Source organism: Camellia sinensis, chromosome 12 (assembly GCF_055761805.1).
Source record: "Camellia sinensis isolate YWXY chromosome 12, ASM5576180v1, whole genome shotgun sequence".
In the NCBI taxonomy this organism is placed as follows: Eukaryota; Viridiplantae; Streptophyta; class Magnoliopsida; order Ericales; family Theaceae; genus Camellia; species Camellia sinensis.
The window spans coordinates 40,709,256-40,735,465 of record NC_138972.1 but is presented as its reverse complement, the minus strand read 5'-3'; the positions used below and the strand labels follow the sequence as shown (position 1 = coordinate 40,735,465).

At 34.6% G+C, this 26,210-nt stretch overlaps 1 protein-coding gene across 1 annotated transcript; it reads right to left on the bottom strand.

Moving 5' to 3' along the window:
• Nucleotides 1–20,991: 20,991 nt before the first annotated feature.
• On the bottom strand, nt 20,992–22,893 carry LOC114299752 (zeatin O-glucosyltransferase-like). Its single transcript, XM_082898408.1, has one exon. The coding sequence runs from the start codon at nt 22,422–22,424 to the stop codon at nt 21,408–21,410; it is 1,017 nt and encodes a 338-aa protein (XP_082754534.1). The 5' UTR covers nt 22,425–22,893; the 3' UTR covers nt 20,992–21,407.
• Nucleotides 22,894–26,210: the final 3,317 nt, after the last annotated feature.

Sequence of the window (26,210 nt, the reverse complement as noted above, 5' to 3'; positions counted from 1 at the left end):
GTTTTCAAAAGTTCTTCCCAAGAATCCCTAGTTAACATTACTTCGAGATCTAAGTAAAGAAACCATTCATTCTACTATAATTCACGACAAGTCATCACCCTATTTTAATCCACGATAAATGATTCAACTCAATTTCCATCTATTAAAGCATACACAGTTATATTACTCATTTCTAATTACCACAATCACACATCTAGATCTCATTATAATTATTTCACATAAATCCAAATAGGGACCGACTCCATTACCAAGCCACATCAGCACACTACACGCTTTTCCAGACGTTACTCTAGAAGGAATGCGGAACTTGTGTTAAGCGCCACACTTTATTGGTCACGAGCCAGAAGGAATGCAGAATCTCACGCTTTACTGGGCGCTACTCCAAAAGGACAACAAAACTTCTATTAAACACCACTCTTTACAAGTCATAAGCTGGAAGGAAACGGACTCGCAACATATCTCAACAAACCACACGCTTTATCAGGCGCTACTCCAGAAGGAAGGCGGAACCTCTATTAAGCGTCACGCCTTACCAGTCACAAGCTGAAAGGAAACAGACACTTATTCCAATATCACCATCCTCGTTTCATCATGTTATCCATTGTTACAATTCAGACAAAGTCAACAACCTCAGTTATTATTTCCATTCCACATTAATCTAACAACACATCCACCATAAGCATAATGGTTGTCGTTATGAGTAATTACAATTCTTGCGTTGCATTTGTCTCTTTGCCCCTCCATTATATTAGCAAATCTTAATATTCAATTCTACAACACAATAATTATTTTACAACACAATAATCATTATATTTTATCCAAGATTTGGTGATTTAATTACCAACATTAATTTCTTTAGCATAACCCTCGTATACAATGATCAATTTCCATAACCACTAATTATCATCATTATTTATACTCAACTTAACCAAAAATGAGCTTAATTTCATGAATCTAATGTCAATTGAAACATTCTTTATTTCCAACATAAATTCCACAACTAGGGTTAGGCATAAATTAGGGCTTTTTACTGAAAGGCATAAAATCTTGTTCTAACAACTTAAAGCTTCCATAATCCACCTCAATTTGTCATTTAATTTGTCTATTTTGAAAACCCTTACTTTCTTTACATGCTTTTGTAAAAATCTCCTAAAGATGAGGTTTTTATGTAATAGAAATCTACCACTCATCTATCTATAAGAAACTATTGAAGATAAGCAAAAAAAAAAATCCCTACGTCAAGCAAGAAGAGGAAGAAGCCCAAAATTTCCACTTCAACGAAAAATGCAATATGCTTGGATGGATAGAAAGCCCTCGGTGTGCTCTTCGTTTTTATATACGGAACATGGGGTGGAAAATGAAAGAAAAGAGATGAAACCCAAGCTTGAGAGCTTGAAACCCACAAAAATGGTGGCAAGGATGAAGAAGAGAGAGAAGGAGCAAGAAAGAAATAAGAAATAGTGGACCAAAAGTGACTTCTAAATATGTTGAATTTGGACACTTCGCTCGAGCGACCAATCCTTCGCTTGAGTGAACAAGACGAACTCCCAGAAGTTCAAACCAAATAAGGCAGACCGCTCTAGCAAACACTCCTGCACTCAAGCGAACATCAACAACTCTCAGAATCTCACTCAGACCTGTAAAAGTATTGGCAGCTTCGCAAGACCGCTTGAACGATCATTTCATTGCTCGGGCGATGAGAAAAAAAAAATTATGGAGTGATACATAAATATTAAATTTTAGAAAGAATTTTGATGAAAGGATATATTGATGTGACATTTGAATAAAAAAAATAAAAAATGAGAGATGTGACGCATAGGAGAGAGAAAAATTAAGAGCAAACACTACTTTTAATATATATATATATGATATGTGTATCCGAATAGAAAATAGAAAATAATAATTTTTTTATGCAATTGTATCGAACCACAGAGAGATTGAAAAGAATTTTTTTTGAAGGCAAAGTCTGTTTACTTTTGCAAAGAATTTTTTTTTTTTTTTGTGGGATAAATAAAAGCATGCCGATTGTAGTTGTAACCGGTGCACTGGTTTGAGTCTAAATTTAACCCCTTTTAAATTATATTATAGTGTATATATATATATATATATATATATAAGAATGTATATAAATAGTGACCATATTTTTTTGGGTCAATTTGCTAAGAAATATAAACATAGACCTATTTAACTGAAAATAATGTATTAATCAAGCACTATTGGGTTTCAAACTCCAATAGAAAATGAACTTTTTTATTTAAAGAAATAGAAATTAAAATAATAATAATAAATATAATAAATAAATAAATGAAAAGAAACTTTCAATCTTTTTGGTAATTGTAAATAAATTCAAATTTTGAATTTCAATATGATTATAGAAAAAATTGTATATTTAATAATTAAATTTGGGAGTCTAATTTCTCATTCACTTTTTGAATAAATAAATATTTTCCGCAAAGGCAGCTACCGTACCGTGGTTTCGGGCAAACTTAAAATCCATCTCGAATCCAACTTTTTGGGTAGATTCAGGCGAACTTGAAACCCATCTCGAATCCAATTTTTTTGGAAGCATTTGAGAAATTCTCTGACTAGTCATGCCGAGAAGGTATTACTCGTCAGTGGCGATGTGGTACTTACTGTAACAGTTCTTAAATCGAATGACGATGTCGATACCATCACCTTTGAACCTCGCGGCAGCCCATCGCTGTTGATAATTCACATTCCTCTCTTGCAGAACTTCCTCTCCGCTCACTCACAATATTGTAATCTACACCAATCATAACTCATCAAAACATCTCACCATCACTTGATATCTGAATGCCGACCATTATTGGAGGAACCTAGTTTATGCAATTTCCTTCAGTGAATTCTAATGCACATCATGACCACCATATTTTGACTAATCTTATCAAGTATTTGTTGGAAATGGTTATAAATTCTGGGTAAAACCAGAATTTTATCCTAAGTTCGGTCTATTTTTTAGGTGGGCCCCGTGTGTCGATTTTCATGGGTCAAAATGCTAACGCGTTCTATGCCGCGTTGTAATTCACGTGGTATATTTAGTTGCTCAAAACCATTACCGAGTGAATGGAAAATTGAAGCCAAAGTGTACACCATGGAAATAGAGTTTTGGTGGAAATTCCTTAAAGATTTGAATAAGGCTTGTCTCACATTGATTTGGTGGGAGGTTTTGAAATGGTTTATAAGGCATGGGTTTGGTACTTGGGGTGCGCCCCAAGGGGTACCCAAGTGTTTTAGAGGAAGAGGTTATGGGCAAAATGGGCTAGACCCATTGGACTCAAAAAACCACCACACGCGCGCGCGCCGCCGCCGCTGTCCGTCCGGGCGGGCGGGCTGGGCTTGGGCGCGGGTGTGTGGTTGGGTTGGGCTTATCCAGCCCAATACTAATCTTTTTGGGTCAAAAACATTTGAATTTAATTTTATTTTAGAATTCAAATTAATCTGGTTTGGTTTTTCTGTATATCCAAATAGGGCCCTTCCCGTATTAAACCGGAAATAATCTGATTCGGATTTACTGTACACCCAAACAAGGCCCTTCCCGTTTTTGTTATCTGTTTGAATTGTAACCCAACAGATTCAAATCTGTTTGAATTCAAAACCAACAGGTATCATACCTGTTCAATTCAAAAACCTACAGCCACCATTCCATTTATAAATAGGACAGCCCTCATTTGGATTTAGAAGAACTCTAATTTTCGTCCTTTATAATTCTGCAAACATCCTCTTCATTTTGCTGCATTATTTTCTTGTCAGAGAGAGTATAAACACTTTGTGTGTTCGTTAGACAAACAATTTGTAGTGCTGCTATTGTTTGTTGTAGATCATTTTATCCTGAGAGATAGACGTTCAAATTTTGAAAGCACCGTGGAGAGGACGAATCTGTCTTAAGGACACAGTGTCAAACATTGGACTTGATCAGATTATAATTCGAAGAAATTAAATCAAGTAAGTTATTTAATTAATTTTTGTGTTATTGTTATTTATTTAAATCAGATTTTAATTTTATTTTTGTAACAAAATAAAATCTTTTTTTATTTATTTATTTATTATTTCGAGTTTGATTTTTGTAATCAAACAAATTCTCTCATTTTCTTTATTTCTTTAAATTCTAGTTGTTGTTTTGTACACAATAGAATTAAATCTTTTAAATACAGTGAAGATTGTCCAACAATCTTAAGACAGACACCTTTTTGGTATCTTCATTGTATTTAATTTTCTGTGTTTTCAAACTAATATTCTGGTTGGAAAAACAAATAATGATTTATGCTATTTGACAGATAGTAGTAATATGTTGTCTATTTTCTTTGACAACTAGTAGTAATATACTAGTGTCATTAACAATTGCAGAATATTATTTGGTGTTACAGAAAATTATTTTGGTATTTTATTTTTCTAGTTTTAGTAACAAGGAAAATAAAATTATATTATTTTCTAGTTTTAGTAACAAAGAAAATAAAATTATTTTGTGTTTTAATTTATTTTCTGATTTTGGTAACTATAAATTATTTTGTGTTTGTTCTGATTTTTATAATCAAATAGTTTTGTGGTATTTTATTTTCTAGTTTCAGTAACAAGGAAAATAAAATTACAGTATTTTCTAGTTTTAGTAACAAGAAAAATAAAATGATTTTGTGTTATAATTTATTTTCTGGTTTAAGTAACTAGAAAATTAATTTGTGGTTTGGTTTTCTGATTTTTGTAATCAGATATTATTTCGGTATTTTATTTTACTAGTTTTAGTAACAAGGAAAATAAAATTATTTTTTATTGTAATTTATTTTCTGGTTTTAGTAACTAGAAAATTAATTTTGTTAATCAATCATGTAACTTTGTGACTCGGTCACAATCTGTTAATTTTGTAAGTAACTTATGGTTTCGTTTAGTAGACCACTTATTTTTGAACCCTTTGTGAAAATGTGTTAATTATTTTGACTTTATCATAGTTCTTCGTGAGTATACATGGAAGAATTTGTTTCTAGAGTAAAATATTAGTTTTACAAACTAAATTTTTTTTTTTATTATTACAATGTGGATTCATAGTCTTGAATTGCTTCTGCACTTGAGTCGGAAAATATATATATATATATATATATATTCACAAGAACATTTTAAATGCATATTTAATTTGTTTATTTATGTACAACTCAAACTTATTAAATGAAGGTATGTTTCGTCATTTTGAAGTTTAAAGTTTAAATGCGTTGGATTTTATATGAGTTGAGAATCCTTTTATTTCATGATGCAAGTGATGGGATCGTGCATGATTAATTTATTTTATTAAATTCATTATTTTTAGTTGATGCGTTTGATATGCATGTATGATATCAACTCAAGTTATTTCTTAACAATAATTTCAAGTGATTTTGAATGATAAATTGTTCTGTCGACTTTGGACATAAGCAGGTTAATTTGAATATTTCTAATCAATTTTGAATGGGTGTTTAAACACCAGAGAAATTTAAACATGAAGATGTATGTAGTTATATCATTCCATTTAATTGGAAAATAAATTTAAGAAATCTTTTATGTTGATTTTTAGTTTATTTTGAATTATGTGACATGAGATGTCATTAATAATTATTTTACTTGCGTAGTAGAATTTGTTAAACCATGAACCATTTTATTAATATGGGGGTGTATCTCTTGAATTAGTTGAGATAATTTAATTTTCTTCTATCACAAATATTTTTATGACAGTGACATTTATTTGTTATTGAATTGCAAGAATGTATACAATCAAATGGGTTTTTGAATTGTTTGATTCTTAGGCAAATTTTTTTATGAGGATATGATTTTGTCAAAACATTAATTCTGACTTGAGTAGTCATAATTATTTTGGTTTTTTCTTGAATTTGTTTTAAAATTCATTGATTTATATTAGAAGTGATAGCGGTGGTAAATATGATGCACCATTAAATGTATTTTGTGCACAACATGGCATTATTCACCAAACTACAGCACCCATGTTACTAAGTTCAGGCTTACCACAGAACTTGTGGGGGGAAGCAATTTTTGTCTGCTAATTATGTTATTAATAGAATACCCCACAAGAAAACCAACAACACTCCTTATGAATTGTGGAAAAGTCGACTACCTTCCTACAAATACTTAAAAGTGTGGGGGTGTTTGGCAAAAGTTAAAGTTCCTGTTCTTAAAAAGACTAAGATTGGACCAAAAATAGTAGACTGTGTGTTTATTGGCTATGCTCAGAATAGTAGTGCATATCGGTTTCTGACTTATAAATCAGAAATACCTGATATAAATGTGAACACAATTATAGAGTCAAGGAATGCTATGGTTTTTGAATATGTCTTTCCTTACAAGAAAGGACCGGAATTAAGTTCACAGAAAAGAACTTATGATTGTACACAAAGTCAAGAGACTAATGACAATCAAACACAAGAGACTAGTAATAGTCTCGACCAACAGGATTTAATTTATGATGAACCAAGACGAAGTAAGAGAGCGAGAACTTCAAAATCCTTTGGTCCAGATTTTCTGACTTACCTGTTAGAAAATGAACCTCAAAGCTTTAAGGCAGCAATGACAGATCCTGAAGCACCTTTGTGGAAAGAGGCTGTTAATAATGAAATTGAATCCATTATGCAAAATCATACTTGGGAATTGGTGGATCTTCTACCAGGTTCTAAACTTCTTGGATATAAATAGATATTTAAGAGAAAAATGAAAGCAGATGGTTCAATTAACAAGTATAAAGCACGACTTGTAGTTAAAGGTTACAGACAAAAGAAAGGTCTGGACTTTTTTGACAAATATTCCCTTGTGACAAGAATAACATCCATTCACATGCTTATTTCTACAGCAGCGTTGTTTAATTTAGAAATACATCAAATGGATGTTAAGACAACTTTCTTAAACGGTGATCTAAATGCAGTGATCTATATGGAGCAACCCGAAGGGTTTGCGGTGTTGGGGCAAGAAAAGAAAGTTTGTTGACTTGTAAAATCCCTTTATGGATTAAAACAAGCACCTAAGCAATGGCATGGAATATTTGATCATGCAATGCTTACTAATGGGTTTAAGATAAACGAATGTGACAAATGCGTCTATGTTAAAAACACTGACCAAGGATATGTCATAGTTTGTCTTTATGTAGATGACATGCTTATCATTAAAAGTAGTCAAAACATGATCAAATCAACTAAGCAAATGCTTAACAAAAGATTTGATATGAAAGATATGGGGGTCGCAGATGTTATATTAGGAATGAAAAATACTAAAACATCTGACAGATATGCATTATCTCAATCTCATTATATTGAGAAAATTCTTGATAAATTTATCAAGGATAATTTGAATTTAGCTAGAACACCTATAGATATCAATCTTTATTTATCGAAAAATAAAGGTGATGCAGTGTCTCAGTTAAAATACTCCCAAATCATTGGAAGCCTAATGTACCTAATGAATATTACTCGTCCTGATATAGCTTATGCTATCAGTAAATTGAGTAGGTACACTAGTAACCCCGAAGAAGACCATTAGAAAGCGATCATTCGGGTTCTTAGATATCTAAGATTCACCCGTGATCATGGTTTGAACTTTACTCGATATCCAGCAGTACTTGAAGGTTATTGTGATGCAAATTGGATATCGGATACTAAAGATTCAAAATCCACAAGTGGATATGTCTTTATTCTAAGAGGCGCTGCTGTTTCTTGGAAATCCACGAAACAAACATGCATCGCACGATTCACAATGGAATCCGAGTTCATTGCTTTGGACAAAGCAGGAGAAAAAGCAGAATGGCTTCGTCACTTCTTAGAAGACATACCAATGTGACCAAAACCTGTGCCAACTATTTGCATTCATTGTGATAGTCAATCTGCAATAGGCAGGGCACAGAATCACATGTATAACGGTAAGTCACGACATATTCGCCGTCGACATAATACTGTAAGGCAATTGTTGTCAAACGGAATAATCTCAATAGATTATATAAAATCTAATGAGAATGTTGTAGATCCATTAACAAAAGGTTTGACAAAAGAGCTAGTGTATAGTTCATCGAAGGGGGTGTGATTAAAGCCTATTACATAAGAGTCGTCATAATGGTAACCCTACTTATATGACTGGAGATTCCAAGAACTAAGTTCAAAGGGACAACTAAGTTATGTATGGCTCGCCAGAAATCACCAAGGGATTAAAATTCCTACCCATTCCTATGGTGAGAGTGATATTTGCAACATATGTTGTCTGCAGGGGTATAAGGATAAGCTTTGCTTTTAATGATTACTTATATCTTGATTAAGGCATAAAATCAAGATGAGTATAAGGAGATACTCACAATAAGAATCACCTATATGAGTGTTGAACTGGGGCCGGTTCTATGAGAATGAAGAGGCTAAATTCTCTAGAAACATTTATGAAAACCAGGCGCGTTCAAGGCCAAAATGAACACAACAGTGAGAACCACGACGTGTTAGAAGATATTTTGTGTGAAATCTATTGTCTTGGCTTACACAAACGGCTGAAAAATTCAAGGCATCGCGTCTATTGGTTAGCCAGTAAGTCCAATAGGTTATCACTAGGGAAGGTTCAAGGCCGAAAACTACCTATCCTGATGCAAGATATTTTCGACTTATACTCTTTCGATAAATCTGCATATTGTTGCATTTCCGTTGTCATCAAATTCCATTCATGTGGGGGATTGTTGGAAATGGTTATAAATTCTGGGTAAAACCAGAATTTTATCCTAAGTTCGGTCTATTTTTTAGGTGGGCCCCGTACGTCGATTTTCACGGGTCAAAGTGCTAACGCGTTCTATGCCGCGTTGTGATTCACGTGGTATATTTGGTTGCTCAAAACCATTACTGAGTGAATGGAAAATTGAAGCCAAAGTGTGCACCATGGACATGGAGTTTTGGTGGAAATTCCTTAAAGGTTTGAATAAGGCTTGTCCCACATTGATTTTGTGGGAGGTTTTGAAAGGGTTTATAAGGCATGGGTTTGGTACTTGGGGTGTGCCCCAAGGGGTATCCAAGTGTTTTAGAGGGAGAGGTTATGGGCAAAATGGGCTAGACCCATTGGACTCAAAAAACCACCACACACACGCGCGCGCGCCGCCGCCGCCGTCCGTCCGGTCGGTCGGGCTGGGCTGGGCTTGGGCGCGGGTGCGTGGTGTGTGGTTGGGTTGGGTTGAGCTTGTCCGGCCCAATACTAATCTTTTTGGGTCAAAAACATTTGAATTTAATTTCATTTTTGGTAAAATAAAATCCAAAATTCAAATTAAACTGGTTTGGTTTTTCTGTACATCTAAATAGCGCCCTTCCCGTATTAAACCAGAAATAATCTGATCCGAATTTACTGTACACCCAAACAATGCCCTTCCCGTTTTTGTTATCTGTTTGAATTGTAACCCAACAGATTCAAATCTGTTTGAATTCAAAACCAACAGATATCATACCTGTTCAATTCAAAAACCTAGAGCCACCATTCCATCTATAAATAGGACAGCCCTCATTTGGATTTAGAAGAACTCTAATTTTCGTCCTTTATAATTCTGCAAACATCCTCTTCATTTTGCTGCATTATTTTCTTGTCAGAGAGAGTATAAACACTTTGTGTGTTCGTTAGACAAACAATTTGTAGTGCTGCTATTGTTTGTTGTAGATCATTTTATCCTGGGAGACAGACGTTCAAATTTTGAAAGCACCGTGGAGAGGACGAATCTGTCTTAAGGACACAGTGTCAAACACTGGACTTGATCAGATTATAATTCGAAGAAATTAAATCAAGTAAGTTATTTAATTAATTTTTGTGTTATTATTATTTATTTAAATCAGATTTTAATTTTGTTTTTGTTTTTGTAACAAAATAAAATCTGTTTTTATTTATTTATTTATTATTTCGAGTTTGATTTTTGTAATCAAACAAATTCTCTCCTTTTCTTTATTTCTTTAAATTCTAGTTGTTGTTTTGTATAGAATAGAATTAAATCTTTTAAATACAGTAAAGATTGTCCAACAATATTAATCAAACCCTCACCAACTAATTTGCAACCCATGCTCTGGTGCAACCATTTATACATTCAATTATTTTTTCTCTTCATGTTAAACAAATGTGTATTTATTTATTTATTTATTAATGTGGTGAAATGGGTGAGAAATGGGTGTATGGCGTGGAATGATGTTGCGCTGGCCATGGGTGAGGGAAGAAAGGGCAGCGACGGAGAGGGATGTCACCAAACATGATACTTATAAGAGATAAAACTATTATCTTTTTTCTTCAATGCAATCAGAACCATTGAATAGACAAAATGATGAAGTGACATAATTTCATTTACAAGACTGGACAATCCAATTTTTTGGTAGACTGCGAATAAGCCACTTTTTTTTGTTATAGTAGTATATGGATGGAAGTAACGATTTATACATCCATTCTCGTTCAAATGTGGCAATACTTCATATTTGTCGTTTCATTCAAATCCAATTATAAAGAGGATATTTTCAAAATGGAAAAAAATAAAAAAAAATTGTAGTGAAATTAAAAAATAATAATATTATAATGTTTGAAGGTGTTTGATATTTGAAAGTGTTTGAATTCTGAAAAGTGTTTGGCTGTTCGGTAAGGCCAAGTTTGGCTACTGTCAAAAAAGTGCACTTATTTCATCTTTTTATCTTTTTTGGGTCACATCAATCAACATCTCCTCTCTACTTTTTCTACACATAATACAAAAAAAGTCAAAAAGTGCACTTATTTAGTCTTCCCAAACTAGGCTTAAATGTAGGTTGATGTGTAATGTTTAATAAGTTTGGAAAGGTATTTTTGAAATACACACAAAAAAAAAAAAAAAAAAAAAAAAAACATATTTACTTATCAGACTTTTAAAATAGTATTAAATAGTAGATGTGTACCATAACATTACCGTGCATCTATCCATCTAAATCTATAACTATCTATATCTATACTATATAAATGGAGTGGAGTTCTCTTTATTATTATTATTATTATTATTATTATTATTATATATTTTAACAGAATGTAGTGGAGTTCAATCTACTCTTCTCTGACTTTTATTTTAAAATAAAAACTCACAATCCCTAACACCGATATCTATCTCCTCAATTTCCCGTAAAATAGAGACTCCTCAAGAAACGTTCCATATCTATTTATCTCCATAAAACAAAAAAATATAACTAAAAAAAAAGTAGATAAAAAAAAAATCACATCTCTATTGACTCTTATCGGGACCTATTTTGATAATCTAAACAGTTCATTACATCAAGTAGAACATACTTTCAAAAAATTAAATTGATCAGATATTAATAACATTTTCATAAAATTACATTTGTATCTAAAAAAATAATAATAATAAATGTAATAAATTATAAAATGAAATATGAATATAATTCGATAAAAGAATTATCAATATCAAAAAATTATATTAAATTTGATTTTTTACAAATATATTTTACTTAATATCCCCTAAAAATTAAACCTCGTAACAGCCGCCCTTGGTCTAACATGTATCCATATCCCTCTCAAACCTCTTATCTATCCCTTAAGCTCCTCTCCACACATAATGTGACAATTTGTTTCAGGTGACCGCTCGAGCGGTGGAAAGGCCGCTCAAGCAGAGATAAGGAGCTCCCAGTGGTTTTTTTTGCAGGTTGAGGGATCGCTTGAGCGAACAAGTGGTTGCTCGAGCGAATATGAGGGGTTCTTAGTATCTCGTTTTGCAGATTGAGATACTGAGAGATCTCGTTTACCGCTTGAGCGGTCTATGCGAATTCAGCAGCTCAAAAACCCTTTTTTAGATCATTTCTTTCACTTTCCTTTTTCTCTCTTCCATCCTCTCACACTAATTTTGAAGACCCTAGATTTCTTTCTCTACATATCTCTCAATTCATTAAGTTTCAAGCTTAAATCACTTGCAAGAAGTGGACTCTACGCAAGGATCTTGCTTTCCACTGATTGGATTCCAATTCTACGAAGGATTCTTCTTAAAAGTCTACTTTTCTTGCTATTCCTTGAGGTAGGGTTACTTTTAACTTAGTATCTCATTAGTTTGAAGATGATTATGTGGTATTATTGTGACTATGAAACTTTATTTTGATGATTGAGCAAAAGTTAAGTTTTATCTTTCACACAAAGGGAATTTTACCCAACATTTAACAAATTTTCAAATAAATTATTATGGATTATAGGTATTGGTGTTGAGAAATACCATATATACGAAGAGGGGGTAAAAGTCCCAAATTTATTAAAAACCTTGATTTTGGTGAAAATGATGCTTGAATGAAATTGACCTTCAAATCTTGAAATTATGGGAATAATTAGAGTTTGAAATACATTATTAATGTGTGTTGAGTTGAGATTGTGGACTTGTAAATTGATAATCATTGTATTCTATTTTTCAATAATCATCTCGTGTTTTATTGAACACTTGATTACTTGGAATGTGGTGAAAATGGGGAGGTAAATAGAGTATGAGTACAAGTAGAGAGTCGATTTTTGGGAACAATGTGTCTATTGATACCCGCGCGGGGAGTTAATGTGCCCAATTTTCCTATCTTGAGCTTATCGTCAGACGAATGTGGGAAAATGTTTTTGGATGTTCACTGGTCTTGTTGTATAATAGTCAGCAAAAGTGAACAATAGCGAGCAAATGTGGATAATAGTTTGGTTTTAAACCTATACGTATATGTAGTATGGGGCTCCTACGAGGGATTCATGGCATATTTACCCCTTGTGTTGAGAAAGGTTTTCAATGGAACAAAAATGTATTTGTTTTTTTACCCATTTTAGTTTTGAACATAAATTTTAAATTATGATTGACTTATGGTGAAGCCATGTAGATGTTCAAATAATTAGATACTCTGTTAAATATATCTCTACTGAGCATATAGCTCATTCTTATCTAACATTTTCAGGAATTGGTGATATGCCACCACCCTAGTGAGATGAAATATACACTTCTGTTCTGATTAGAGTATCGAGGCTCATAGATGATCAAATGTGAAGCTCCAAGCTTGTTTTGTTAGGACCGTGAGTCTATTTTTGTTGTAACAAGGCAATGCCTTGGATTTTTGTATGCAAATATGGCATTCTATTTTGTACCCTCTAACTTGTTGAACTTTGTAATATGGAAGTGTATTTAGTGTGTTGAACACAGAACTATATATGAAAAACCTTATTTCAATGAGAAAGAGAATCTTCTGGTGTTTAACTATGTTTTGATTGATGGATTTATATTAATTTTTTTAGGGGGGCTTTACAAATTGCTATCAAATCTAACCATGTTTGAATACCTTGAGCTCATGGGATGTGGCTTTTGCCACAATGGGTTTATCATGGTAGGAAGGAATGTTAGGTTACCTTGTACGTTCTCATGCTAGTGCGTGTGGGACAGGTAGGACTACGTATAAAAATGCGAGTCACGAATTTAATCTTCTCTACGATTCTTATAGGATATCAAGACGTGGTAGAGGCCGTGGCAAACCTTGTTGAGATAGTAGGAATATTCCAGCCCAACTAGAGATCCCTCCACAAGAAAAAAGAGTGGATTAGAACAATGTGGCCGCTCCATTAGCCCAAGATGCAATGAAGGCTTTGGCTAAAGAGATGACAGGGGCTGTTAGAGAGTCCATGGATATATTGAGAGCCAAGCAAGTAGCTAGGACTGTCAAAGGAGAGACAAGAACTTTTTTCCTGAAAAATGAATTCTTTCGTTCAAACCCTACCAAGTTTAGTGGCGAGCTCGACCTTATGAAAGCAGATGAGTGGTTAGAACAAATTGTTAAATCTTTTGAGATCTTACACATCTATAAGGGTGAGATATGGGTGGCATTAGCAACCTATCAACAGCAAAGAAAGGTCGAGCAATGGTGCAAATATGCCAAGAATCGTGTTGAGCACACTTAGGAGGCATTCACGCACACCTTCCAGGAGACGTTTCTCCTTCCCACTGCTAAGGAACGGTTGAGCAGGCAGTTTGAAGAGCTATTACAGCTTGACATCCTTGTGGCCGAGTTTGAAGCCACATTTACAAGTCTTTCCTGTTTTGCACTTGAACTTGTGGCAATAGAAGAGCGCCGATGTTTAGAATTTGAGAGGAGATTAAGACCAAAAATCTTAATGAAGGTGGTGGGTAATATGATTCAGGACTATGATTGGTTAGGAAAGGTCGTGACACATGTAAAAATCACAGTAGAGGCAGAGGATGCAAGGCAGAAGTTGAAGAAGACGGGATACTCGGAATCCCGAGGTGATTCGGGATCCTCTAAGAAGTCTAGGGGTTCATCATCATTGTTTCAGTCACCACCACAGTAGACCAAGTCTTCTAGTTTTGTGATGGATGGAATTTTCGGGAAAACCCATGGTGCGTATTACTGATATGGCCAACTGGGTCACAAAGCTTCAGAGTGTGGACAGAATGGTGGGTCACAGTCTTAGTTTGCTCGTTCTCAAGGCTAATCTTAGAATAGAGGTTAGGCTCTGTCGTGTTATCAATGTGGTCAACCAGGACATTTGCAGAAGTTTTGTCCACAAAGAGTAGGGTCAGCTAGCATATCGGGATCTCGCCAATCAAGAGGTTTTCATACAGGTTAGGGGTAGTGATAGTCTCATCAACAAGCCCAGTCGAGTTAGGCATCCAGGGCAGTACACGGGACCATATCTGCACAATCTGTTCAGTAGGTCTATGTTCCAAGAGACGATCTAGGAGAGTAGAGGTTACAAGAAAGGGTGTATGTTGTTACCGCATCATAACAGTTTTCAGGACCATCCATTGTGAAAGGTACACATCTTATTTTTAATACTTGGGCCAGTGTGTTGGTAGATACCGGGACATCTTACTCATTCATAGCATCTACATTTGTATCCATGTTGGGGTTAGAAAGTGAGCAACTAGAGTCTCCATTTGTAAAATACTTCAAATGCCCTTTCATTTTACAATATGTAATACCCCTTTTAATATTCAAATTTTCAAGTTGATACTTCACCATCTATGGCACTTGTTTATCGTTAATGGAACAATAACCATTCCCATAATACACTAACTCGCATTGACAATCCACAGGAAATATAAAATACACCTGCAAACTGTCATTGCCATCTAACCTTCGATCATTTCTGACCAATCCACTGGCATTGGGTGCACAAATGGGGGAATATTTTATCAACTAGAGTCACTCGTTAGGGGTAAGACTATTTTAAATCGGGGATGTTGCGGGTGTGTAATTGAGTTCGCTGATCGTCGACTCCCATTAAGCTTTGTATTGTTAGATATGTCTGGTTTTGATGTCATCCTCAGTATGGATTGGTTGTTCTCTTGCTATGCCATCATAGACTGCAACCGTATGAGAGTTAATGTGTGCACGTCGGGTGGTGATTGCTTCACTTTTATGGGGAATAGAACCAACGGATTGTTGTCGTCGTTGTATAACCCACATGGTTGAGGTGAACTTAGCTCTCTCCTGGCAACCTTCTTAGATGACGGGAGTGGTAGGGTTTGAGATTTGTTTCCCAAAGTAGTTTGCGAATACTCAGATGTCTTTCTTGAAGATCTCACCAAATTACCTCCCCATCGGGAGGTTGAGTTTTCCATAGACCTAGTGCTGAGCACGACATCTATCTCTATGTCACCATATAGATTCGCACCAACTGAATTAGTTGTCTTGAAGGAACAACTACAAGAGCTGTTAAATAAGGGCTTCATACAACCTAGTACTTCATCGTGGGGAGCGCCGACTCCGTTTTCTAAAAGGAAAGATGGTTCGTTGAGATTGTGTATAGATTACCACAAACTGAATCAAGTTACAGTCAGAACAAGTACCCCTTGCCTAGAATAGATGACCTTTTTGACCAACTCAAGGTTTCACATTGTTTTTCAAAGATAGATTTGAGGTTGGGTTACCAACAACTATGAGTCAAGGATGAGGATATTCCTAAGATGGCCTTTCATACTAGATACGGTCATTATGAGTTCCTAGTTATTCCGTTTGGTTTGACCAATGCACCTTCTAGATTCATGGACTTGAAGAATTGAATCTTCTGAGAGTTTGTCAATAAATTTGTAGTCGTCTTTGTAGACGGCATTCTCATCTATTCACCATTTGAGGAGGAGCACGAGGGGCACTTCCGCATTGTCCTACTACTCCTTAGAGAACATCATTCGTGTGCAATGTTTGAAAAGTGTGAGTTTTGGCTCTCAGAAGTGAAGTTTTTGGGCCATGTGGTTTCCGAGAACGGGGTTACAGTGAATTCTTCAAAAGTCAAAGCTATACAGAATTGGGATCAATCTAAAAATGCCTTTGAAATCTGTAGTTTCTAAGGTTTAGCTGGTTACTACCGCCGCTTTGTAAGGAATTTCTCTTTTATAGCATCACCTTTGACTAAATTGACTCGTGAGGGGGTGAAATTCACTTGGAGTGAAGCTTGCGAGAAATCATTTTAGGAACTAAAGATTAGGTTGACTACTGCTCCTATTCTCATTATACCGAAATGCGGCTTAGGGTATACAGTGTATTGTGAAGCCTCTAAGGAAGGCTTAGGGTGTGTTTTGATGCAGGAGGGCAGGGTGGTATTATACGGTTTTGGACAATTAAAGACTCATGAGAGAAATTACTCAACCCAAGACCTAAAGCTTGCCGCTGTCATATTTGCCTTGAAATTATAGAGACATTATTTATATGAAGAAAAATTTGAAGTATTCTCCAGTCATAAGAGTCTTAAGTACCTATATTCTCAAAAAGATTTGAACTTGCGCTAACGGAGATGAATGGAATTTGTGGAGGATTACGACTTTGTATTACACTATCATCCCGGAAAGGCTAATGTTGTGGCTGATACTTTGAGTAAAAATATGTAAGTGCCATAGCTAATCTAGTAGTGACGGAATAAAAGATGATGGGGGATATTAGTGAATTTGACTTTCAACTTCATGAGTCCTTTGAGCAAGCTACTCCATTCACCGTTGTCGCACAACCTACACTTGTTACATGAGCAATGGGAGCACAACAGGGCGACAAAGAAGTAGAGACTATTCGGTAGAGAATCTCCAAGAGAAAAGAAGAAAATGGTCTAAATGTTTATGCCGCTATGAGCGTTCGTTATTTTGACCAGTTGTTTGTACTTAAACCTATTAAAGATGAAGTTCTTCAAGAATTCCACCACTCTTGCCTTGCGGTGCATCCGGGAGGCACCAAAATGTGCGATGACCTCATCCATTAGTTTTGGTGGAGGGGTATGAAGAACGATGCAGCGTCGTTTGTGTCTAAGTGCGTAACCTGTCAACAAGTCAAGACTGAACATAAAAAACTCGCGGGATTATTACAACCTCTCATAATTGCCGAGTGGAAGTGGGAATATGTCAATATGGACTTTATTAAGGGTCTTCCAAGAACATAATAGGACCATGATGTGATATGGGTGGTTGTAGATCGACTTACCAAGTCAGCCCATTTTCTTTCCATACGTGTGGGGAATCTTATTGAGTGTTTAGCCGAACTTTACATCTATGAAATTATTCGACTCTGTGGAGTTCTGGTGAGCATAATGTCCAATAGAGATCCTCGTTTCACTATCAGGATGTAGCACATCGGCTAAGCTCACTTCATCATCTACTGCCAAAGTCAAAACTCGTCGACTCAATATGACCAAGACCTATAGTCTGCTTTCATCAATGCCTTAGAACCAACGACCAAGTTCGTTCAAGTTTCTCAGCCAAAACCGTCCTCCTAGCCGAGGTATTTGCTTCATTGAATCAAGAACTCCAAGAGTTCCAGCATGCGTATGAGCTGGCACGCATAGTATTTCAACCGTTTTTACCACGCGTCTTTCCCCCATTGGACCGTACCTGATACGCGCTATCAAGTCGCATCACTTTTGCGTGCGTTGTCTGACAAGCACGCTGTCCAAGGCACCATAATTTCCATTTTGCTGTCATTTCATGCTTTTGATCAACTCTCTCTCTCCGTCTTTTCACTTCTGCATCTTCGTTCTTGTTCAAACTTTCTCTCTCAAATCCTCCATTGCTGCTTTTGCGAAGCTTTCAGCAACCAATTTCACTCTCTCCCTCTAGTGAGGCTTTCGTTGCACTTCTTTGCTTACTACCACCGTCTGACACCGGTGTACTTCACACCGGCCTTTTTGTAATCTAAACAATCATTCTTCAATGTTAGGCCGAAGTGACGTCTTTCCTTTTCTGAATGCATTCTATACTTAAAATAATTTGCATGTCTTCAAAATACACCTTAACTGTGCAATCTCCTCGGGGTGTAGCACCTCGGTTGTACCCACTAATCGATTTATTTCAGCCTCGGCTTAACACTTGAAAATATTTTTTACAATATTTTCACAAGTGTTATTTACAACTCGATACTTCACTCTTAGCAAGACTTCTGTTTTCAAATTTCTTCCAAGTCTTGGCAACATGGTAATCTCGGCAAGTATGTAGATATTTCTTTCAACATAACCTTGACTTAACTTTAACTTGTAAACTTAAATTTCAACAAGTGCTAAACACGTCCTTGGTTTAACTTCAACTTGTAAATTTCAATTTCAACAAGTGTTAAGCATATTATCGATTTAACTTCAACTTTTAAATTTCAATTTCAACAAGTGTTAAACATATCCTCGGTTTAACTTCAACTTGTAAATTTCAATTTCAACAAGTGTTAAACACGTCCTTGGTTTAATTTCAACTTGTAAATTTCAATTTCAACAAGTGTTAAACACGTCCTCGGTTTAACTTCAACTTGTAAATTTCAATTTCAACAAGTGTTAAACATATTATCGGTTTAACTTCAATTTGTAAATTTCAATTTCAACAAGTGTTAAACATGACCTCGGTTTAACTTCAACTTGTAAATTTCAATTTCAACAAGTGTTAAATACATCCTCGGTTTAATTTCAACTTGTAAACTTAAATTTCAACAAGTGTCTAAACCAATCTTAGCTTGTGAAATTCCAACTCCCAAGCATCATTCTTCAGCCCTTTTATAGCGATCTCGATTTTCCCTTCCTTATTTACTATATTCCTACACGGTTCCGTTGATTGTTGTTGTTGGCTGTATTTCATTTCCGTTCTTTAACTCTTGGTATTTGAGTTTAGAATTGTATTGACCGTGTTTCGAACAGGTTGGTTGAGCTTTTGTCCCAACTCTTGTTGCCCAAATTTTTGGTGATCCGCTCGAGTAGGTCTTCTTGCGCTCGAGCGGAGTTTGCACACCTTCAGTAATTTGTCCGTCTGCAGAAGTACTGCAGATGTGTTTTTCACGCTCGAGCGAATTTCCTTACGCTCGAGCGGGTATCTTTGCGCTCGAGCAGGTATTCGATGTCTGTAAAAATATTAGAAGAGTGTAATCTACGCTCGAGCGGAGTTTCCTTTGCGCTCGAGCGGGTGGAGTTTTGCAGTTGTGTCTTGGCGCTCGAGCGGGTCCAGTTTTTGTGTTTGACGCTCGAGCATCCTATTCTCCGCTCGAGCAGGTCATACATATATCAGTTGGCAGTTGGGTCATTTTAGATCACGTTTTCAACTCTCACTCTCTCTCTTACTTTTCAAAAATCTATTTTGAGAGCTTCTCTCACTACATTTCACCTTCTCTCTATGGTTTGATCTAGTTCTAGTGTGTTTCTAGCCTTGTCCCTTTATAAAAAGTGTAGAGCTTGGTTTGGGCTATCTTTCGATTTTCTTCACCTTCTCTTTTGGGCTTCGAATTTGAGGTAGGGATAACTACTTATATTTATGATTTTTGACATAAACTTGTTGTCATTTTGATGTAATGTTGAAGTTGGGTAATTGTGGGTGTTAGGGTTTCAAATATGAAAAGAGGGGTTTTGGTTATTTTGGCCAATACATGTGTATTTGGGCCCTAAAATGAGATTGCGGTTGTTTAATGATAATATTTGGACCTTTGGGTCAATATTGGAAAAAGGGTGAAAATGCCATATTTGGGTTTTATTGGGTCATTAGTGTAATTAATGACTTTCATTGTGAAATAGTGAAATTGGGAAGTTATGAGAAAGAATGGTGGAGTTGGATTGATTAATCACTCACTTTTAAAAATATTGATAATTTATCTGTTGATGCATTTATCATCTATCTAGAAATAATTGCTTTGGGCTATCGGTGGAGGATAGTCGTGATTGTTGTAGACACTGTATGTTGATTAGGGAAAACTAAAACTAATCACATTGAATATGTCATTGAATATGACGGTTGGAATAATACATCGAATCTGTGTATTGATCTATCATGTATATGATAATTGTTTATATACATTGTTTTGTATGTGAGGAGATAGAGAATGTACTTCACGGTTTAGGAGAAGATAGGGGAGGGACTCCTAAACCGGATGTTGTTTGGGAGGAGACAAGGGGATGGACTCCATTAATACAGCAAATCTGTGTATCATTTATGAAGTATGGAAGTGTTTTAATATGACATTGATACAACAAATATGTGTATCTATTGTGAAGTATGGAAGTGTTTTGATATGAGTGTTATCTCATTTGAAAATGAATTATGGATAAAGGAAATGTATTAATAAGAGATGTAATCTCATTTAAATTGTTTGGCCAGGTTCTGAGCCATGTTTATGAATCGAAATTGTTAAGTAAAATGAACATGGACATATTTGTCATGGGATTGAATGGTGTTGTAAGTTGGTTGACTAGTGTTAACATTTATCGAATGCCCGTGTTTTAGTCATTGTTCATATTATGTTTAGCATATCTCTACTGGGCGTTGGCTACCCTATATGGGACATCATTTTTAGGTGTAGATGATATGCCGCCTCCAAGGACTTAGCTTGGGAGGTTTTTGAAGCTGAAGGCTTACTTTTGTAATTATTTTGTGTATTACATGTAATTCAAGACAAGGGCTTATTTTGTGTTTTGAGTTAGTACTCTCCTTTTTGTAACCAAGTGTTGGCTTGGAAAGTTGTAAGCCCGTAGGGCATTTACTTTTGTTGTCAACATGTAATACATTTTGATTAAATACTCTGATGAATGGAAATATGTTTATTTCTTTTATGTTTATGGATGTCTCGAATGTATGATTTATGGGTTTATTTTGAGGGCGTTACACCTTTGCCCCCTAATGTGAACTTAAGTTCCACTTGAGTTTTCATTAGGCACATGGCTTTGACCTCGTCGCCGATGTAAGATTTGAACAAAGATTGGCCGAGGTAATTAACCTTGGTCTCTTTACTAAGGCACTTTGCTCTAATCTGTGTCTGATTTTGCCGATATGACAAGTTCAGGTTAACCCAACTTAGTTCAACTTTATTATATGCAAGTAAAGTTTTTACTCTGCCATATAATAAGTGTAAGTCATTCGTCATGTTTTAATCAGAAACATCGTCATAGGACTGGTCGGTCCTATCGCACAGATTTCAAAAATCAAACTAGCACTTCAGCCGTTATGCCTCATTGCCGGCAACCTTTCTGAGGCTGAGGTCCCTAACTTTGAACTCTCTTGGGTTGACCTTCTTGTTGTAAGCCCTAGCAAGTTGTTGCTGGTATGCCCCTAGCTGAATTGCTTTCTTCCTCATCTCTTCTCCTTCTTTTGATGCCATTAATGTTTTGATAGCTTTTGCAATGGTTGATGAACTCACTAGCTCCTTCTGTTGTGCCCATTGATTAACAGGAATGCCAACCTTCAATATGTTTGTTGCCAGAAAAGCATTAATGGGTTGGTCAAAGTTCATAGGCCAAGTAGCTATAGGCACTCCCATGGAAATACTCTCTATGCATGAATTCCATCCACACTGACTCATGAACCCACCTGTTGATGGGTGTCCCAAAATTTGTAGTTGAGGTACCCAATCTCTCACCACCATTCCAACTTCTTTCATTCTCTCTTCATACCCTTCTGGCAGTTCACCTCTCTTGGCATCTTCTGAAAAAATGGATCCCTCATCTCCATGTCTGAACACCCAGATGAACTTCTGCTCGCTTTGTTCTAACCCAATTGCAAGCTCTTTGATTTGTTCATCTGTCATTGAAGTTGTCGATCCGAACGAAACATACAACACAGAATTTGGAGCTTGCTTATCAAGCCACTCCAAACATTTGTGTTGGCCTTTTGAATTTATGCTGTCATATAAGTTCAATGGCCCAATTGCCCATTGCTTCTGGTCTGCAGCAATGTGTTCCTTTTCTAACAAATCGATATAAGGACCTTCGATTGATCTGCATGAATTAATGATACTTCCAGATCTAAAATCAGAGTGAAGACTTGAAAGATTTACAAGCTCAGGTGCAGTGACGCCTGAATCTTGCATAGATGGCAACCCTTCTGGTACTTCTTGTCGCTTCTGGAAAGGTTTTCCCATAACTTTCCATCCATCGAAGAAACTGATGATCGCAGAAATGGGATTAAAAGCAAATGCTTCTACATTTGGTAGAGTAGCACCATCTTGAATCACATAAGCCATGACGACATCGTGGATGATGATAACTCTTCTGGTTGTGCGAGATATTTTTTGTAAGAGTGAAGCTACGGGTTGGCGGAGATGAAAAGAGGATTTCAAAGGCGATGGTGAGAGATTTGGAGGAGCGGGGAACTCATGGAAATGAATGATGTTGGCATTAACATCATCAATATTGTTTCTTGTGCCATTGAAGCGTTGTTTGACTTGGTGAATGTGGGTGCCCCAACAGGCATAGTGAACTGGGATGTTGTAGGAGGAGATGAGACAGGAGAGTTCGAGGAGCTGGTTTAGATGGCTCTGTCATGGAAAAGGCACCATGATTACAACCACTTGTTCTTCATCATGGCTTGGATGTTGTTTGTTTTGGACCTCCATGGATTATATTTTTAGAGAGACTTTGAAGTTGCTCAGCTCTCTTTTTCTCTCGTGTGGATGATCAAAGCTTATCTGTTTCACCGTGAGTGGTCTCTTTATAACAGAGAAAATAGAAGTTTATAGAATAACCATAATTGATTACAGGCACAGAAAAATTACCAAATTAATCACATAAAATATAAATATAACAATACATGTAAAAAAAAATTATTTTTATTTTTTATAATTAAGCCTAATTTGAAAGGCTAGAATTGCTTTTTGCAGTATGGTTGAATAAGAAAGGGATAATTACATGCAGGGAGTTGGGAGAAAAGTTTGCGGGGTGCTACTGTCAGTTGCACCCCTCTAGGTGTTGTTAATTTTTTTCTCTAACTTGCATATGTACGTATTTTTTTTAATAAAAAAACTGTAATTTATTATTTTAAAAGTGCTACCCATCATCAAAATGTATTCTAAATTTTATCACAAAAAATGAGTATATAGGTTAACTCGTTTGGAAATATGTTATTTTAATAATTTTGTTTTAAATTTTTGACTAAAATATGAGGTGAAAAAAAATAATATGTTTGAGATGATTGTTTCACATTTTACGAAAAAATATGCAAAAGGTAGAAAGAAAAAAAAATATTTAACTTTTTTGTATAGGTTGTTAGCCTTTTTTTTTTTTTTTTTAGTGACTTTTAAGCTAAAATATTGAATTGTCAAACGAGATTATTTGAAAATAAACTATTTTAATAACTTTTTGACTAAAATATAAAGTGAACAAATTAATATATTTAGAATAATTTTTTAATTCTTTTATAAAAAAAATGTAAAAAATAGGGATTTTTTTTTTTTGATATTTTTATATAGTTCTTTGACTTTTGATATATATATATTTTAAATTTTTTAGTTATTATATTAAGTTTCAAAATTTACCCTTAATGTCTTCTTGGCTACCCTATAATGAATGTAGTCCACTTATTCACCTTTCTAAATAATTTTTTTGATAAGCATTATGAATTTATTAAGCTTGCTTGTTTTTATTTTTTAAAAAAATACTTTTTAGAAAATTTTACTTTCTTATTTTTCGTATTTTTTTGTTTTTACTGAATTTTTTTTATATTTTAAGCAATTTTTTACTTTTTAGACACACCTAATATAAATACACTTAAAAAGTAAAAAATTGTAAAAAAAATCTTTTAAAAATTCACTAAATACCAAAAATATAAAAAAAAATACAAGAATTCAGTACATTTTTTATATTTTTATGTATTTATTAATTTTTAAAAATATTTTTTTACGAATTTTTTACTTTTTAGATACATCTAAGTAAGGTACATCTAAAAATGTAAAAAAAATATTTAAAATTTTAAAAATATTAACTAAAAACAAAAAAATATAAAAATCAAAAAACTTAATTTTCTAAAAATTTAATACAAAAAATTCAAACCAAACACACTAATTATTGTTTAAAGATGGGTTGCGAAGAGGCCCGTGGACCTCGTGGCATACACTTAAAATATACTTTTAAAACGGCTTGCTAATAGTTAAGGTTCGTCTCCGCGAAATGTTACGTTTCATGAAGAATTTTTATGAAAATTATTATGAAAATTATTTGCACCATTAGATTAAATATGTGTCTCATGATCCTACAGTGCAGATGATTTTCATGATGATTTTCATAAAAGTTTTCATGAAACCTAGCCGGACCCTAAAGTGTAGTTTTAAATTTTTTTTATTACTGTATCCAATCACACATCATTATGTTGGGTCAGTTTTCGACAATTGGGTGATAAGGAAAGGAAGTTCAATAAACGGCTAAGGTGACTCATACTCCTCCCTGCTACCTCCTATATATTAATGTTGTATTTAATTGGGGAACTTATTGACAACTCGGTGATAAGGAAACGAAGTTCAATCAACGGCTAAAATGACTCACAAAAATGTTAGAGGCCTAAAAAATTTTACTAAAAATTTTACCAAGTGTCTTACATGGGTGTGGGACTCACAGCCCATGTGAGACATTTGGTAAAATTTTTGATAGAATATTTGGGGTCTCTAGCATTACTCAATCACTCATGCTCCTCTCCACTACCTCCTATATATTAATGTTGTATTTAATTAAAAAATTTAGAGGTTGTTTGGAATGACTTAAATAAGTATAGTTTTTATTTTTTTATGAAAAAATGTGTAGAAAAGTAGAGAGGTGATGTGATAGAAAAAAATAAAAAGATAAAAATATGGATTATTTTTGGATTGCCAAACTTGACCTTAGTAGTTATTTGAGATGATTTATATAAGTATATTTTTATTTATTTTTTTTATTAAAAAAATAGAGAAAAAAATGTATATTTGGGAAAAAACTTTAATTTCTTTAAAAAAAATGTGTAATAAAATATTATAATAAATATCAAAATTACCGAATTGTCCTTCCTAACACAGTCAGCAACACTGCGCTGACTTTCCATGTATTTCAATTTTATCTTTTTTTATGGTAATTTGTAGCTTACATTGTGCCACGTTTTCTTTTTTCATAGGAATTTGTGGTTGCACTTTCTTCTTTTTTTTTTTTTTTTTTTTTTTTGACTCGACAGATTTCCCGCCAAAATAAGTCGAATAGTATGAACTTTTTTACTTTTTTAGTGACCTTTCTGCTTTTTAGCTTTTGTAGATGATGTCAAACTAGCCCTTAAGAAGGGATTTGGAAAAGAAAATAGAAAAGATATGTGACATGTGAATAAAATATACCTACATTTTACTTAATTTCACACATTTTTTTTTTTATTTTCCTTTTTAAATTCCTCTCCAAATCACCCAATCAAACACAACGTAAATAATTCATGATTATCCAATCGTACCACCACTATCGTGGGGCCAATTTTCTACTATGGATTATAAGGAAAGCAAGTTCAATCAACGAAGAATTACACATGCTAAGATTTAGAAAAAATATTTACAAAAAAATTAAAATATTTTATTATTTTAATTATTAATATTTATAATTTTATAAAATATTTTTTATGATCCTATACCAATGTGTAATTCTCTCTTCAATCAGGGCACTAATAGATTGCACATTTAAAGCCATGCTAGAGCCCATATGGACCGTCACTAAAAGGTTGTTTACATTTAGAAGATTTTGAATCTCACACATTTGAGGAAGTCTGTGACTTTGAACGGAGTATAACCCCACACCATCATTATCATTGGGCCAATTTTCGACTATTGGGTGATAAGGAAAGGAAGTTCAATCAACGGCTAAGATGACTCATATCCCTACCTACTACCTACTTCATGATTCATGATTACCCAATCGTATCACCATTATCGTCAGGCCAATTTTCAACTATGGGATTATAAGGAGAGTGTGACAACCCTCACTTCTGATTAACGTTAAATTGTGATTAAGCATGATAAGTAATTGATTAAGAT